Source organism: Apus apus, chromosome W, assembly GCF_020740795.1.
Source record: "Apus apus isolate bApuApu2 chromosome W, bApuApu2.pri.cur, whole genome shotgun sequence".
Taxonomy (NCBI): Eukaryota; Metazoa; Chordata; class Aves; order Apodiformes; family Apodidae; genus Apus; species Apus apus.
In genome coordinates this window covers 5,827,778-5,846,172 of record NC_067311.1, presented here as the reverse complement: position 1 = coordinate 5,846,172, position 18,395 = coordinate 5,827,778, and the positions used below count along the sequence as shown (strand labels likewise).

Genomic DNA, 18,395 nt, shown 5'->3' with positions numbered 1-18,395 from the left:
TTAAAGCCCCCACCCTGCCAAAAACCCCAAGCCCTCTTCTCCGTATTGCAAACAACTACTACTACTCTTACTCCTAAAACCACAACAACAGGCATCGGACTGGGCTCCAAAACAACACCGCATTTTGCACCTGAAGTACGTACCCATTGCTTTATATCACTGCTTTGAGTCAAAAAGCTCAAGTCCGTTACAAGCTAGAGGCAAAGGGCTATAGCGCCAGAAAACCCAAAATAGCCTACTGTGCCCTATCAAGAGGAAAAGGGGGGGTGGGAAAGAGTCTAGTAAATTAGCAACTAATTACAGGTAGAGTTTAGCGTACAGAAAGCTTCACAGTACTTACAGATTCACCAGAATCTTCCGCTTCCGATAACCTGATAATTGGCTCCTTAGGCATGACTAGGAAACGCGTCGGAGCTTGGGGTGAAAGACCACAGAAGGCAAGGCACTGGAGGAAGAGCAAACAGTTAAAACGTAATTGGCTTCAGAGAAAGGTAATGTAACTCAAGCAAATCAATATGCCCCGCTGAACTCGTACAGCAGCAGATTACCAGACGCCCTAAAGGCACATCAAGACCTACATTTCTCCTATGCAGAGCCAACTCGTTACGGTCACTCCTCAGACGTTCGCCGTTTACCTACCTACCTAGGTATGTACATACACCTGGAATCCCCGAGGAGACTGACTGCGTGTGCTTCTTCTAAGGTTTCGAGACTATCACCCTACACGAGGCAGGACCACTCCCACCCCCCGGCAGCAAACTTTGCACGACTTGCAGTGCCAAAGAGATATCACGCGGCAAAACGTACTGCGGCTGCCACCAAGTGCGTTGCCGTCAGAGGCCCTCCTACTACGCGCGACGCGCGCGCACGACACGGCGGGGCTTGGGAACAGAGGCGAGCCGGACAGCACCAGCAACACACTACGCGCCGCGGCAGGCGGAAGACGGAGTGGGGGAGCACCGAAAAAGCGCGATGTTTTAGGGATGGTGCAGTAGAGGAGCGCCACAACCCAGAGAGGCCCAGTCCGCTTGCCCGCCCGCCCTGGCTCCAGCGGCAACGCCGCCACCCCGCCCTGCCGGGCACGCGCAACGGGTCCTCGGCTCAGGGCGCCTGCTGAGCGCGGGGGGAGGGGAGAGAGGAAGGGAAGAGGAACGCGCACAGAGCAAAGCCGCGGCTACCTCCTCGTCCCTCGTAGATGACGCTGGCGGGGAAGCGCCTTGCACGATGATCTTTCCGAAGGCAGTAGTGGCGCCACCCGGCCGGGCAGCCCGCGCCCCAGGAATCTCGTCTGCCACGCCGACGGCCCGTCCTCGCCCCCGCGCTTCCTCCCCTCGGCCAGGCCCTCCGCGGCGCCCCTTGGGCCGCCGGCACGATCCCGCGTCTCGATTGGCTGTCTCGCCCTGTCGTTTCCGCTTGTCCCCGCCCCCCTGGCGGTTCCGCCCCCGTCGACCCGGTGCTAATGACCGCCTATAGAAGCTTCTTATGTTGATTTCGATAAAAGTGTTGATAGAAGTGTTAAAGTAGAACTAGGCCTTTTTGGAAACTTACTGAAGTGAATCTTTCTTCATAAGATAGACTATTGCTTATTAGAATTATAAAGGCGACTAGCACATAAGGAGTAAGCAGGATGGCATTGTTTAGCTTAGATAAGGCTTGGAATGTGAGGGTATTGTGTGAGAGAATGTTTAAACAGGAGCTTGCTGAGAAAGCAGAAAAAGTTTGTGCAGACCTCGGCAGATAAACCAGATTCGACCGACTTTAAGGAAAGGAACGCCAGAGGTGAAAAGTGCACAGCGAGGAAGACATACAAGCCTTCATCTCAAAGACCCCCGCCCGCGACCCCCAGGAGACACTGCGCAGACGCAGCAAGGAGGAGTTCGGGGTGGCAACTATGATAACGATTTCCTGGAACTAATTGTAATAACCCCTCCCTATCCCCGGACACCTAATGTATATGCAACAGCATGGATGAATATGTATTACTTTGTGGCATATAACGAGCTTGCCAACAGCCCTAGGGTGTGCACGTTTGTGGAGGAGCGATCCCCCGTGCACCCAGCGCTGAATAAACATACCTTCTTTATAACCGTATAGGTTGTAAGGCCGTTATTCCGCACGTCAGTTTTGGCACCCCAGATGGGACCCTCTCCGCTCGGCTGCAGGATCGACTGAGGAGCGGACGTCCTAGGCGCGCCCCGGGGTTTCTCGGAGGAACTCCGCTCCCAGGCGCTCACTGCGGGAGCAGACAAGGACCATCTGCAGCGGACAAGCTATGCTAAGACTTTGAATCCCCACCCGGATACGGGTAGCTTGGGGCTTGCAGCCCCCACCCGGGAACAGAAAAAAGACCGGTATTTGTTTGTGTGTGTGACTGAGACGTGCAGTTAAGCACCAAGTGAGTGTGGAGTTCTGATCCGCGGTTCCGTAGCTCCGCGAGGGGCGCGGCCGGAGACGAGGAAAGCGAAAGTTTTGTCATTTGTAACTATGTTTCAAGAGATCCCTGTTTTAAAATTTAAACAACAGCAAAGTTTGGCTAATGGTAGCTTGGAGTGTCTTAGCAGCTGCCGAAGGGATAATAACTGGATTGATAATTGTTGTGTGTTTTGTAAGTGTCCCAGTATCCTATGTCTTATGTGACTAATGTCATGTGTGTATTTTAGAGACAGTGGTATTATTGGCATTATTAATTGTGGGGCTGACCTGTTGGTATTTGGGGAGGATTTGGGAAGAATTTATAGCCTCACTGAAGTATATTGTGTTGGGTTAAAAATGGGAAACACACAGGACAGTGGAATTCTTAAGAAAAGTCCCCTGGGCTGTATACTGGCCCACTGGAAGAATATTGCAGGGGGGTTGGGAGGGTCACTTAGTAAAAAGACTCTCATCAAATATTGTAAGCAATGGTGGCCGCCATATTGATTAGAAAGTGAAGAAAAGTGGCCAATGAATGGGACCCCAAATTATAATACCCTCCTTCAACTTACGTTATTTCTCAGAAGAGAGGGAAAATGGGATGAAGTATCATATGCAGATATGTTCTTTTCCCTGCGAAATCATCCGGAGTGGCAAAGGGACTGTGGGATGGTCCCACCCTCTGACCCGCTAGTTGTTAGCATTAGAAAGAGAACAGGCTAAGGAATTAAAAGGTAAATTAAAGAGATGCTGTTCTGCCTGTAGTATTGGGCAGCGATGCACACGGCCCAGAAAAATCAGGCACAAATTGCAGAAACTTAGACCAGCTGAAAGCCGAAATGTGGAGATATTATTGGATGAGGCTAGGAGGGTATTCAGCAACAGGGAAGCAGCAAACCAACGAACCCAGAGACAAGTAGTTGCTGTAGTAAGGGAACAAGTAGTAAATGGCCCACGGAGAGGCCAATTGAGAAGGAATCAATGTGCCATCTGTAAACGAACAGGGCACTGGAAGGACGAGTGTCCTGAACGAATGAACAAAAATAGTTGGAATTGGAAAGGCCCACGGAAACAACGGGTTATCGCCCATGTTAAAGACAACTGACGGGGACCTGGGGAATCCACCCTAGCAGATCCACCGGTTATGGTAGTTTTGGTCTTTTGAATTACTTTGTCATTGGACTACGGGTTTTGTTTCTGTGTATTGATTGGGATCTGACTAAAATGGGAAACAGTCTAAAGGTGGTATTCTGAAAAAATCTAGTTGTTTTACTTGTCTGGTAACTGTTAAAAAGTGTTGTTTAGCTTGTGTCTGATACTGTCCTTTTGTTTCACTTGTGTCTATGTAACCACGGATAATGTATCCTCAGCAGGATGTGACATTACTAAATGCTCACCATTAGGATGTATTCTGGAGATTGGAATAAGTTTGGGAGTAAGCCTTTGATAATTCGTGGATTGCAGTCAATGTGGTTTTGCAAACATGAAGGAGGATGAGGTGTGCCGTATGTGGATGGTTTTATGATAATGAAATGTAAGTTCAGTTAGGAAAGTTGTTGTAAGTCGATGAAAGGGGATGAGAATATAGAGGATCAGTTAATGGAACCCTCAACTCTCCCTCTCCACCCTGGTAATATGAGGGGGAGTGAAAGGGGGGGGGCGAGTGGGCGTTTTGAGAATACAGATTCCAGTCAGGTGGCTGGGAGAGGGGGGGGGGGCAGTGTCCCGCTGTTCATGCCCCTTTAAGACAAGCAGTCAAGGTGGAGGGACGGCTTGTTGATGTGCATGTCCCTTTTAAAGCATCGGGCCTGTTAAATTGGAAGCAGTTTGTGGGGCCAATGCGAAGAAAAGTGTTGAAGCTACTCAAAGCAATAATGATAATTTAAAAAAACATGTAATAATTAAATTAAAAAAAAAAAATCCTCTTCAGTAATGAGAATAGTCAATAGTTGAAGAAGCTAAAGAAGTGGAATATAAATATCCACAAGATTATATTAACCATCTTATGCCCAGGGAGAACCCGGACTGGAATCCTAATTCCGGGAGAGACCGGGACAGACTAAAGGAATGTCAACAATTAATTTTGTATGGGGTCCAGGGTGGGACCCACAAACAAACCGAACAAACTTGTGCATGAGGTTAAACAGGGGTCTGACAAAGCATTTTCAATCTCCTTTGAGAGACTATGTGAGCCTGCTAGAAAATTGATATATTGGGACCCGGAAGCTAACTGTAAAATGTTTAACAATGTTGTTTACATGTCAGTCTGCCCTGGATAACGGAAAGCAAAAAGCAGAGGCCAGGCCAGAGTGAGATCATGGTCTATGAGGCACTGCTGAAATCGAGCCTGGTTGGGTTAAATCAGTGTGTATATTGTAAGCAAGGAAGAGCATTGGAAAAGGAATTGTCCCCGATCCTGGCAGAAGCCTCTAGGTCTAAATTAGATCCTATCTTGACGATAGATCAAGATAGGGACTCAGACTGGCTGGGGGTGGAATTAAATTCCCCAGCAGAACAATAAAGCTGGGGAAGGACAGGGTTAATTTTTGGTGAATACAGGAGCTAGTTATGCTGTTCTAAATTCTTGCAAGGGACCCTTAGGTAAGTTTTCTATACCAGTTGTTGGTGCGGCAGGGAAAAGAGATGTTATGCCCTTTTTCCAACTCCTCAGGAGAGGGCTGGGAAAACGGACCTTGCTATACGTACCTGAATGCCCGTTGCCGCTTTTGGGCGTGAGAACAGGAGGCTGAAATGGTGGGCTTGGGCTCACTGACACCAACCCCCACCCCCTTCGTTGGCTGGCCCAACGCTGGATCTGCAGCGTGTTTGAGCCACGGGGTGGTGTGCGGAACCAGCCCTCAGGCTGGAATATGTGTCAAAGCTCCATTGTAACCCCTCTCGTTTGCATCCCAAAAAGCCTTCCTGGGAAGACACAGATAAGGACCCGAGGAGTGGAGGGGGTGGAGGCCCACTTCAGCTGCTCAGTCTTACCACGGCAAAATGGGTACAGGTATTTGTTGGCGTTAGTAGATACCTTCTCAGGTTGGCCTGAGGCTTTTCCATGTCGCACCAATCAAGCAAAGGAAGTAAGTCAAATTGTATTAAAAAAGAATAAAAATCACTCCTAGGTTTGGAGTGCCAGACGTGATCTCCTCTGATAGGGCTCCACACTTTGTGTTACAAGTGGTTCGGCAGGTTACTAAATTATTAGAAATTAATTGGAAATTGCATACAGCTTACCACCTGCAAACAAGCAGGCAAGTGGAAAAGATGAATAATTTGATAAAGACACAACTAAGTAAAATCTGTCAGGAAATACATTTAGGGTGGGATCAAGCCCTCCCTATTGCATTATTAAGGCTCTGACTAAATACCAGGGACAGGATCTCACTCAGGTGGGAGAAATTAATATACAAGAATATCTGATTGCATTAGGGAAACACTTACAAGAAGTAAATAGACGGGTAATGTCTACCAGAATGTGGGGTTTGGATTCCCTGGTGCATTTATTTAAACTTGGGGATTTGGTTTATGGTAAAAAATTTTCAGGTGACCCTCTCAAAGAGAAGGGGAGCGGCCCCCTGGATCCACTATTCAAGAATCAAGAAGGGTCCTGGCAGAGCACGGAAATCTCAACCTGCAAGACCCCTGTCTGTAAGACTGATCCGAAACTAATGTTAACGTTGCTAACCTCAGGTTTATGGGAGCATTCATTCCTAGTCGGCCCTTGAGAAGCAAATGGCCTTGTAAAGACAACACTGGGACATCTGTACTAAAAGTGGTAAATTGACAGGAATCGGTCCCACTACACCACAGATAAAACAGGGTCTGGGAAGCTTTTGCAGCCTGCAGGATAACCGGTTTCTAGATATTTATTTTCTTTTTAAGAGCAGTCAGCAAGGAGGCTGACTGATACGGCTGGGGGGGGGAGGGAACCTACATTCATCCCATACCGATCAATGTCAATGTGATGCCGGCATCAGTAATAGATGCCCAGAGCCTAAGGAAGGGGTTCAGGTCAGCAGGGGAGCACCTGGAGTGTGGCATAATGAAATCCCAGCCCCTCCAGCTAATCAGGTAACTTCACTGGAGGCCCAGCTTAAATGCCTCTATACAAATGCACGGCAGCATGGGGAATAAACAGGAGGAGTTAGAGATGAGCGCGAGCCTGCAGGGCTATGATCTCATTGGCATCACTGAGACCTGGTGGGATGGCTCCAATGACTGGAGCATCAGAATGGAGGGTTATAGACTCTTTAGGAAGGACAGGCAGGTGGGACCGGGCGGGGGCGGGGGTGTTGCCTTCTATGTCAAAGACCAGCTGGAGTGCACGGAGCTCTCCCAGGGGATGGATGAGAAGCCAACAGAGAGCTTCTGGGTTTAGATTAAAGGGAAGGCAGGCACGGGTGACATCACGGTGGGGGTTTGCTACAGGCTGCCTGAGCAGGAGGACGGTATAGATGAGGCACTCTACAGACAGATAGGAGCAGCTTCACATTCGCAAGCCACGGTCCTCATGGGGGGACTTCAACCACCCTGATATCTGTTGGAGGAACAACTCTGCAAAACACAAACAATCCAGGAGGTTCCTAGAGTGCATGGATGGTAACTTCCTTTTCCAAGTCATCGAGGAACCAACAAGGAGAGGTGCTATGCTGGATTTTGTCCTCACCAACAAGGAAGGGCTGGTTAGGGATGCTAAGCTCAAGGGCAGCCTTGGTTGTAGTGACCATGAAATGGTGGAGTTCAAGATCCTTAGGGCAGCAAGGAGGGCTCACAGTAAGCTTACTACCTTTGACTTCAGGAGGGCAGATTTCAGCCTCTTCGGGGATCTGCTTGAGAGAGTGTCTTGGGATAACATCCTGGAGGGAAGAGAGAGCTGGCTGATATTTAAGGATCACCTTCTCCAGGCCCAAGAGCAATGCATCCCAACTAAGAGAAAGTCAGGTAAAAACTCCAGGAGGCTGGTGTGGATGAGCAAGCAGGTCCTAGAAAAGCTCAAATTGAAGAAAGAAGCATACAGAGGGTGGAAGCTAGGCCAGGTACCTTGGGAGGATTACAGAGAGGTTGTCCGAGCAGCTAGGGATCAGGTGAGGAGAGCCAAATCCCTGCTAGATATAAATCTCACGAGGGGCATTAAGAGCAATAAGAAAAGCTTCTATAGGTATGTTGGGGAGAAAAGGACGACCAAGGAAAATGTAGGGCTTCTCCTGAAGGAAACGGGTGAGCTAGCTACGCAGGTTATTGAGAAGGCTGAGGTCCTCAATGACTTCTTTGCTTCAGTCTTCTCTGGCAAGTGCTCCAGCTTCATCACAAAGGCCACAGCAGGTGAAAGCAGGGACTGGGAGAAGGAGGTATCCCCCACTGTAGGAGAAGAACAGGTTCGTGACCATCTAAAGAACCTGAAGGTGCACAAGTCTATGGGACCTGATGGGGTTCATCCACAGGTCCTGAGGGAGCTGGCGGATGCAGTTGCTAAGCCCCTGTCCATCATATTTAAGAGGTCATGGCGGTCTGGTGAGGTTCCCACTGATTGGAAAAAAGGCAACATAGCCCCTGTTTTTAAAAAGGAGAAAAAGGAAGACCCGGGCAACTACAGGCCGGTCAGTCTCACCTCTGTGCCCGGCAAGATCGTGGAGCAGATCCTCCTGGGAAATCTGCTAAGGCACATGGAAAATAAGGAGGTGTGGGAAACTGTCCTTTTCTTCCCCACATAAGTCTAAACAAAATGTCTTTTAAGCCAGCGAAGGCCTCTCCTGATTATCCCCAGCTAACGAACTAAAACAGACTTGCTTCTCAAGGACAACTGAACCCAAAACAACAGATGTGGCCCGGGACAGAAAGGATGGACAACAAGCCACCCTGTGCCCCGGCAGTCACCGTCTTAAAGTGGGGCTCACGGATGCTCATTGGCTCTGGACAGTGACACTGATCTGGACAGTGGGTCAGGGGGTACAAAAGGTGGCGAGTGGCAGCAGGTGGGCCTTTTCCCTCCTCCCTGAGGCCCGTTCGGACGCTTCTGCCTGGGACACCCCCCTGTCTGCGGACACTGGTGCTGGGACCCATGCCTGCCTGCCTGCCCCGGGTTCCAGCCTGAGCCTCAGCGCCGAGCGTGCCGGGGGTCCCGAGCCCTGGGGTCGGGGCCGGAGCCCCCTCCCCGTGTTGCTGCTACTGGAGGGGAAACCAGCGGCGCTGCACCCGCTGCCGAGAGGCCGCCCCTCCGACACCACGGACCTGCCGTCCTGCCTTCCGGCCACCGACCGGACGCTGGACAAGCCGCCGGAGGGGTACATCACCTCACACACACACACATACCCACACACACATATTCCTTTCCTCATACTTGCACACACAGCGCGACCTCTTAAGGAGGACCGGCGTCGGGTTTCCTTCCCTCCTCCCTCCTTCCTTTGATCCTTAATCCTCTCCCTTAAAAGCACCTTTGCATTGCCTCCCTAAAGGACACTTGCTCATTACATACATATTGATATCCCTGGTAGCCATTCACACCTGTATTGTCCCCGAACATCATCCCTCGGTTTGTGTTAACCCTTAATAAACCTATTAGTTTTGTGGAGTAAATCTTGGCTTTAGAGGCAATCTCTGAGCGTGGTGGGATGGGGGGGGGCTTTCTAGCTACCACCCGGAAATACGGCCCCGCGGTGGCCGTTCCTCTGTGAGAGCAGCGCCGCGTGTGACCCTCGGGCTCAATTCACAAACCCTCCACATTGAGAGGGGGAGTCGCAAAAGTATCCTGACAGCCGGTAGTCCCCCGGTACCGGCTTGCGACATCTGGTGTCAGAAGTGGGATTTCGGGGGTCGTTAGAAGCCCCCCACGCTCTGAAATTGCTTAACTAGTAAAAAAAAAAAAAAATAAATAAAAAAAATAAATATAATTAATTAATTATATAAAAGAAAATGGCTACCAAGGGGGATATAGGTGATGCAGATGCTGTAAGTGCTGGTATAGAAAATGTAGAAAATGAAATTAGTGAGGAAAGCACTGAAGTTCAGGAGGCGCCATTTTCATCTCCCTCTAGTTTTGAGGAGGAATTGCAGAAATGGGCATTTGTGCGTCCCTTCTGGGAGCACCTCAAGAGGCGCGGGCACGCTCTACAGAGGGAGCAGTACAAACTGATTTACGATGCCTACATGGGGGGAGACCTCAGTAGACTAGCAAATTACATCATGACTTTGGAAGATGGTACTCCTCTGTCTAAAGAGCTTAAAAAGGAGATTAAGAAACATGGGCTTGATTTCATCAATTCCCGAAATTTCTTTATCCTGGCCATGGTGGTGCAGCAAGCAAAGGAGGGATTACAGCAAAGAACTGAAGGGTTACAGCGAGAGAATAAAGAGTTGCAGCAAAGAATTGAAGGGTTGCAGCAAAAACCCGAAGAGTTGCAGCAAGAGATTGAATGGTTGCAGCAAGAGATTGAAGGGTTGCAGCAAGAGAATATAAAGTTGCAGCAAAGAATTGAAGGGTTGCAGCGAGAAATTGAAGGGTTAAGAAAGCAGGGAAAGGAGAGAACTGGTGCCACCCTGTCTCACTTAGGTGATAAATGGGGGGAACTTGCTAATTGTGAGGATTCCTCAGGTTCTGGTAGTCAGGATACTGAGGTCTTGGATGACTTTAACACACTAAAGAAATGTAAGCCCGTAAACTCTGAGCAATCAGATAGGAAAAGTGTGAGTTTTCATTTCGGGACAGAAAAGCAGCACCGATTTTGGAATCAAAGCCACAGCCGCAAGAGCAGCAAGCCCCCGCACAGCTGCAGCCCCCCCCTCTCCAGAGGGAGCAGGAGGAGGGACTAAGGGCAGATTTTAGGATATTACACGAGGCAGTTAAGGACTTCATGACACATAACACTCAAAGAATTAGCAATTTGGAGATGGATATTCACCACAGCATTCGAAGGATTGGTGAATTGGAGAAATATGTCCACCGACTTCCCATAAATAGGGACAAAGTCCCAACTAATTTACCTTCTCACTATACCGGTTACTGAAGATGAGGAGGAGGAAGGAGAATAGAGTATAAAACAACTGCGCCCGGTTATGAGAACGACTTTTGCTCTTGATGAAGATACTGGTAGGAAGAAAGATAAGGTAGTCAAGGAAGTAGCTTACACACCATTAGAATTGGCACAATTAGAAAACAATACAGCAGGCGCCCATCTGAGACAGAAGCTGAATATGTAATGAGGAGTGTCCCTCACAGGAGGAGACGAGATCAGATTAAGTGAACAAGAAGCTAGAGGGTACTGGGGATCTGGAATTATTCTAACGACTGGAGATGGGGGGACACCCCCTGGTCCCTAACCCAGCGAGCAGCTTTCTTCGTTGGCTCGACTGATCCCCTTAGCAGAGAGAGCCGAGGACCCTGCGGGGGGGCTATTCCTAACATTTTGGACAATGTCCAAAAGGCTGCTGCAATTCAAATGATTTATGACCATGATTTAGTACCAGATCAAGAAAGTCCTATGAATCTCCGAGTGAAACCAGACAGAATGAAGGCCTTAATCAGGGGGCTCCCTCTGTTACTTAAAGAGGCAGCCGTGAAAATCAAACTTAGAATCGAAAAAGGAGATCTGCGAGGATTTACATGGTCTGATTTGGCCAAAGAATTGATAAAATACGGCAAGGAATATGAGGATACATCTGATTCTGAAGATGTTCCCAAGCCTTCTGCAGCCAGACAAAAGACTCGAGCCTCCTATGCTGATGTGGCTGCCAGGTCACCCCGGGATCCTCCTAAGCAGTGGGAGAAATCACGGGGTGACTGGACAGTCGTGGATAGATCTAGAAACAACAGAAAGCCAAACATCACCCATAAAGCCAGTACCCTGAAAACAAAGGTGCTTCATTCCTCGAGGTGATGACAAAGGGCCCTACGCTAAGCTTAGGAGGAAGCCAGGCGTAAAGGTATCCCATCGAAGCTTTTGTCTCAGGATATTCTTATCAGCTTCTGAAAGGACCTGGTAGAAAGTTGGCCTACACGGCCCAGCTCAAGGTCTAATTCAAGAGACAGATCCAGGGAAAAACCCAACAAGTCGGGAACTAAATAGCCCTCCTTCTGCCAAGGAAAAAGAAATCAAAAAGAAAGAAAAAGAGACAGGGGGGGGGAGAGGAAAACCAAAATTTTGACACAGGAAATGAAAATGATCAACAGAAAAATGACAAACAATCAGGCCCTAAAGCTCCCAACCCTCCAAGAGATTGGCAAAACGTACTACGATTAGTTCAAAACAAAAATGGGGACTTGGAGCTTACTTGTGCTATTGGGCCAAGACGCTATCCTGTAACATTTGTGGTGGACACAGGAGCACAAATTTCCACGCTAAAAGCTGATGTAGCTGAACAATGTGGCATTAAACCAGCTAAAAAACCAATATATGTAAGTGGAGCATTTGGTAACTCTGCTTTACAAAAAACAGCTAAAGTCACTTTAAATCTACCAGGAGAGGAAGAACCGATTCGGACTGAAATGATTGTGGGTGACATTCCTAACAAATTGTAAGGAATGGATGTTCTCTTGGGCCGAGCGTGGAGAGATTGAGAACGGTCCGCTACTGGAATTTTGGCACACCCACACTAAAGCTGAGGTTGCTACAACGTGCTCCCCGTCTGCCACAAAGCAGGATCACAAATATTAAACAATATTCCATTCCTGTTGCTGCTAAGGAAGACATCAAGAAGTCATTTCTGATCTAAAACAAAAGGGCATTATTGTGCCCTGTCATTCACCATTTAACTCCCCAATTTGGCCTGTAAGAAAACCCAATGGTAAATGGAGAATGACAGTCGACTACAGGAAATTGAATGCCAATACAGATGCACTCACAGCTGCTGTACCTAACATTGCAGATCTGGTGTTAGAGATCCAGGAAGCAGCACACCCAGTGCTGGCCTCCCTGGACATAAAGGATATGTTCTTCCAAATCCCTATTGATCCTGAGGACCAGAAGTATTTTGCCTTCACTTGGGATGGGGTGCAGTACACTTTCACAAGGTTGCCCCAGGGATATAAACACTCACCCACACTAGCTCATCACGCACTTGCGTGTGAACTGGAAAACATTCCAGAAATCAGAAATAATTCCAAGGTAAAAATCTATCAATACATAGATGATGTGCTGGTAGGGGGGCCAGAGTGAGGGGGAGGTAAAAGCAGTTTATGATGCTATCATCAAGCATCTCACTGATATGCAATAGAAATCCCTGAAGAGAAAAAGCAACCTCCATCCCAAGAGGCAAAATTTCTGGGAATAAGATGGAAGGAGGGGACCTGGAATATTCCTTCCGATACTTTATCTTACTTAGGAGAGATAAGGCACCCACCAATAAGAAAGAACTACAAGGGATATTAGGAACCTTCCAGTATTGGAGAAAGCATATCCCAGACCTATCCATCATAGCACGTCCTCTTTTTGATCTATTAAAGAAAAATCGTCACTGGGGAATGGGATCAGTCTCATGATGAGGCCCTTGAACTGTTGTTATTGGAGGCACAGATCATACCAAACTCTGGGGCCCCTTCACCCGGAGGACTCCAATAATAATAGAGTGGGGGTTTTCAGCCAGTGCCCTATCATATCATTTTTGGCAACAGGGACCTACTGGGAGTACTCGACCAATTGGCTTTTACTCTCAGTCATTGAAAGATTCAGAAAAACGATATTCTGTTCTGGAAAAGGGATTGCTAACAGTGTGTACAGCACTAAAAGAAATCAGCAAGATCATTAAAAAACAAAAAGTAATTCTTCGAGGCCCCTTCAAGGTAGTTAACCAAGTACTGTCTGGAAAGGCCCCTCCAGAAGGAATATCCCAAAAGGGTACAATCAGAAAATGGTATAGTCAAATTGAGTACTATTCTGGACTGTTTCAACTTGAAGAAGGCCCAGATAAACAATTGAAAATCCAGGAACAAATTGAATCTACAAATGAAAAGGATCTGATAATGAAAGTTCCCAGTCCTATCAAAGAAGCCCCAGAATATAGAAGTGAACTGGTTATGCTTGGTTCACAGATGCTTCATCCCGAAGAGAAGGGAAAACTTGGTTGTTCAAATCTGCTGCAGTTAAACCTGCCACAGGCGAACAAATCATAACCAAGATAAGGCAGTGCCCAAGTGGGAGAATTGGACGCTGTTCTTAATGTTTTCCTAAAAGAAAAGCCTCCAAGGACGCTGTGTACATTTACACAGACCTCCTTTGCGGTTTTTAAAGGCTGTGTGGAATGGATTACTTTCTGGGAAAGTAACAATTGGGAAATTAACGGAGTGCCTGTCAGGCATAAAGAGAAGTGGCAACAAATTCTGAAAATTGCCCAAAAGAATCCTAATTTTCATGTAGGATGGGTACCTTCACACCAAGCTGCTCTAAAAGACGAAGCCAGTAAGTGGAATAACTATGTTGATGAGCTGCTAGGATTGATGTGAAGGAAATCCGATCAGCTATCACAGAAGGAGAAAATCAGGAATGGAAAAGATTGCTCGAATGGCTTCACTGTAAGAGGGGCCATTCAGGAATCCTTGATCTATACAAAGAGGCACAAGCCCGGGGATGGCCTGTTACCCGTGAGCAGTGCAAAACAGTCATCTCTTCATGTGATCTTTGCAAATTAGACTTGGGGGAAGCATCCCCTAACAACTGACACTCTGCATATCAGGGAAGGAAAACCCTTGTGGTCCACATGGCAGGTGGACTACATCGGTCCCCTTCCGAAGATCAGGAAACAAACAATATGTCATTGTGATTGTGGAGGGTGGTGTCAGGATTGACCTGTGCCGAAGCTGTTTCTAAGGCAAATGGTGAAAACACGGTTTGCTTACTTAGAAAAGGTCTTTGGAATTCTACCTAAACCCCACAATATCCAATCTGACAATGGAACTCACTTCACCTCACACCTTGTACAACAGTGGGCTAAGAGGGAAGGTATTCAATGGACATTTCATGTCTCGTACTACCCACAAGCCAATGGAATAGTGGAACGCACTAATGGGTTAATTAAAAGCCTTATTCGCCCACAGGACTCGAAATTGGGGATGAAAGGTTAAGGTATGCAGCCACTACTTTAAACAATAGGTGGGGGGTGAATGGGTGCCCCCGCCCTGAATGCCTTTTTCCCTTGAGTTACCCACTCAAGATCACAGAAAAAAATAAAAGGTCTTTTAAGCAATCTAAAACTCCTCTCCATCCTGGACAAATTGTCCTGGCAAATTTGCCACACATTGGTAAGGTCAAGCTCACCTTACAAACACCGGTGAATTTCAAATACATGGGTTGCATCTGATTTAAATGACAAGCAACACAAAATCAGTACAAGGTGGATAATTCATGTTGAGTAAATGGTGTTTCAGTTTTGTATGTGTGTTTGTATCTCTGTGTATTTATGTCTAATGATGTTAATCAATATATTGCAAAGCATGACAGCTTCAAGAGCCAGAGACATCCTGGTGACAGTACCAGGCCTGATCAACCTGTTACTGGACTCCAGAGGAGCTCTACCTTTGTGACCGCTGTGGGACTGATCACCCCATGGCCTAAACAAGGTGCTCTGTAATATTGTCTCCTTCTGTACTTGCCTTTGAGTTGCTGCTCTGCAATGTATTATCTTGGATGGAAATCAGACCATTATTACAAAACTCACTGAAGTGACAAGAACTGATTTAAGTTTGGGAATTCCCTAAATAATCTATTTCTCTTTTCTTTCCTTTTTTTTTTTCCCAATAGAATTGAAAATTGAGTTTGTGTTATAATAACTGCAATAATTCTATTCCTAGTCTTGTACCCATGTGTAGCCAGCGTTATGTCCTTCCTGCATGAACTGTGCTCGAGCAAGACGACTTCACTCAAGATTCCCAGTGATCGAGTCTGATACTGCAGCTGGGATTCAAGGAGTGAAATGATAATATAAATGCTCTCTTCTGGTTCATATAATAACCATTGAACAATCTGATGACTGCCAAAAATAACAAGAGTTTGACATGTTGATAAGAATGTGGTTTAGACTAGATGATTGGTAAATCTAAGTGTCTTCAATGTGTGTATAACTTATTTGTTAAAACTAGTAATAATTAGTGATCATAGAGCTTTTGAAGATATGTTAGATTGTTAGACATGTGATTGTATATACTTGTACTATATGAGAATTGTTCCCTTGTCCATACATATGTGTATCCCAGCCAACACCCACGGAGGGTGAGGATCAAATGTGGAGGAGAAGGATTTGGGCAGGAATCCAGATATAATATACATTTGTGCACATAAAACTTAACTCTACACCTTGCTGCCTTAAAAGCCACGGGGTGAGATGTGGGAAACTGTCCTTTTCTTCCCCACATAAGTCTAAACAAAATGTCTTTTAAGCCAGCGAAGGCCTCTCCTGATTATCCCCAGCTAACGAACTAAAACAGACTTGCTTCTCAAGGACAACTGAACCCAAAACAACAGATGTGGCCCGGGACAGAAAGGATGGACAACAAGCCACCCTGTGCCCCTGGCAGTCACCGCCTTAAAGTGGGGCTCACGGATGCTCATTGGCTCTGGACAGTGACACTGACTGGACAGGTGGGTCAGGGGGTACAAAAGGTGGCGAGGGCAGCAGGTGGGCCTTTTCCCTCCTCCCTGAGGCCCGTTCGGACGCTTCCTGCCTGGGACACCCCCCTGCTGCGGACACTGGTGCTGGGACCCTGCCTGCCTGCCTGCCCCGGGTCCAGCCTGAGCCTCAGCGCCGAGCGTGCCGGGGTCCCGAGCCCTGGGGTCGGGGCCGGAGCCCCCTCCCCGTGTTGCTGCTACTGGAGGGGAAACCAGCGGCCGCTGCACCCGCTGCCGAGAGGCCGCCCCTCCGACACCACGGACCTGCCGTCCTGCCTTCCGGCCACCGACCGACGCTGGACAAGCCGCCGGAGGGTAACATCACCTCACACACACACACACACACATACCCACACACACATATTCCTTTCCTCATACTTGCACACACAGCGCGACCTCTTAAGGAGGACCGGCGTCGGGTTTCCTTCCCTCCTCCCTCCTTCCTTTGATCCTTAATCCTCTCCCTTAAAAGCACCTTTGCATTGCCTCCCTAAAGGACACTTGCTCATTACATACATATTGATATCCCTGGTAGCCATTCACACCTGTATTGTCCCCGAACATCATCCCTCGGTTTGTGTTAACCCTTAATAAACCTATTAGTTTGTGGAGTAAATCTTGGCTTTAGAGGCAATCTCTGAGCGTGGTGGGTTGGGGGGGGGGCTTTCTAGCTACCACCCAGAAATACGGCCCCGCGGTGGCCGTTCCTCTGTGAGAGGCAGCGCCGCGTGTGACCCTCGGGCTCATTCACAAACCCCTCCACATTGAGAGGGGGAGTCGCAAAAGTATCCTGACAGCCGGTAGCCCCCCGGTACCGGCTTGCGACAGGAGGTGTTTGGTGACAGCCAACATGGCTTCACTGAGGGCAAATCATGCCTGACTAATTGGGTGGCCTTCTATGACAAGGCTACAGAGGTGGTGGATAGTGGCAGAGCAACTGACGTCTTCTACCTGGATTCATGCAAGGCGTTTGACACTGTCCCACATGACATCCTGGTCTCCAAACTGAGACAGGTCAGGCCCAGGCGAGCAGCACGCTTCTTGCCAACAATCTTGAAAGGCCCAAGAAGCCGGAGAAGGAAGCACAAAACCATAAATAAAAAATAACATAAACCAAAACACCACACACAAAGAGGGGAGAGGGTGGGAAGGGAAGGAATGGGAGCAGGGAACCACCCGGAGAAACCAGTTAGCCAATTCCTAGCAATTCAACCACTGCGCTTCAAATTACCGTCCGTCCGCCTGCAACCGACGTTTTCCAAGCAAAGCTACAAAGACCGATCATGCACACTACTATAGAGAAAAAAAGAGCTATGCAATTTTTTTCCAAGCTAGACGCTAACGGACTACAAAACAGCCAGAGAAGCTAAGTTTGTCTCTGGGTTAAAGCCCCCACCTGCCAAAAACCCCAAGCCCTCTTCTCCGTATTGCAACAACTACTACTACTCTTACTCTAAAACCACGACAACAGGCATCGGACTGGGCTCCAAAACAACACCGCATTTTGCACCTGAAGTACGTACCCATTGCTTTATATCACTGCTTTGAGTCAAAAAGCTCAAGTCCGTGACAAGCTAGAGGCAAAGGGTTATAGCGCCAGAAAACCCAAAATAGCCTACTGTGCCCTATCAAGAGGAAAAGGGGGGGGTGGGAAAGAGTCTAGCAAATTAGCAACTAATTACAGGTAGAGTTTAGTGTACAGAAAGCTTCACAGTACTTACAGATTCACCAGAATCTTCCGCTTCCGATAACCTGATAATTGGCTCCTTAGGCATGACTAGGAAACGCGTCGGAGCTTGGGGTGAAAGACCACGGAAGGCAAGGCACTGGAGGAAGAGCAAACAGTTAAAACGTAATTGGCTTCAGAGAAAGGTAATGTAACTCAAGCAAATCAATATGCCCCGCTGAACTCGTACAGCAGCAGATTACCAGACGCCCTCAAGGCAAGCCCAAACGATGACTTTTCTTACGCGATATGAATACTTTCTACACGCAGAACACAACACATTTACAGAGCCCCCCTCCAGAAGTGGGATTCAGCACGCAAGATGATGGGGGCAAGGAGACGGGCCAGTACTTCAGATTAGCGACCCCCAGTAGGTTTTCATTTGGGTTGGTCATTTCCTAAGCGGTTTCTCTGTTCAACGCGGTCCACGCAGAGGCAGGAGAGGAGACAAACGGCCTAACTGAACTGGCAAAGAATTTAGTAAAGGGGAAGATCAGCGGCCATTCGTTTCCCACGGTACAGGGAGCTCAAGTATCGAACAAAAGCATAATCACAGGAAGCCGGCACGTGCCTAGTAAAAGTCCGTCTTCTACGTCGCACGTAAACCCTACCTTCAAAAGCAGAAGACCTCCCCAACTGTTAGCCTTCAGCATTTTAAT

At 47.9% G+C, this 18,395-nt stretch overlaps 1 protein-coding gene across 31 annotated transcripts in view; it reads right to left on the bottom strand.

The window, feature by feature from the left end:
• The window catches only part of LOC127395203 (adenosine 5'-monophosphoramidase HINT1-like), a 213,788-nt gene that overhangs the window by 146,499 nt on the left and 48,894 nt on the right, over positions 1-18,395 (bottom strand). For 24 of the 31 annotated variants that reach the window (XM_051641798.1, XM_051641796.1, XM_051641801.1 and 21 more), the window contains 2 exons: positions 17,732-17,836; positions 341-445 (listed from right to left, as the gene is read on the bottom strand). In XM_051641798.1, coding sequence (XP_051497758.1) covers positions 341-445; positions 17,732-17,836 — 210 coding nt within the window. Of the gene's footprint in view, positions 1-340; positions 446-17,029; positions 17,096-17,731; positions 17,837-18,395 lie in introns of those variants that run through there. The other 7 variants (XR_007891746.1, XR_007891742.1, XR_007891745.1 and 4 more) reach the window with 3 other exon arrangements.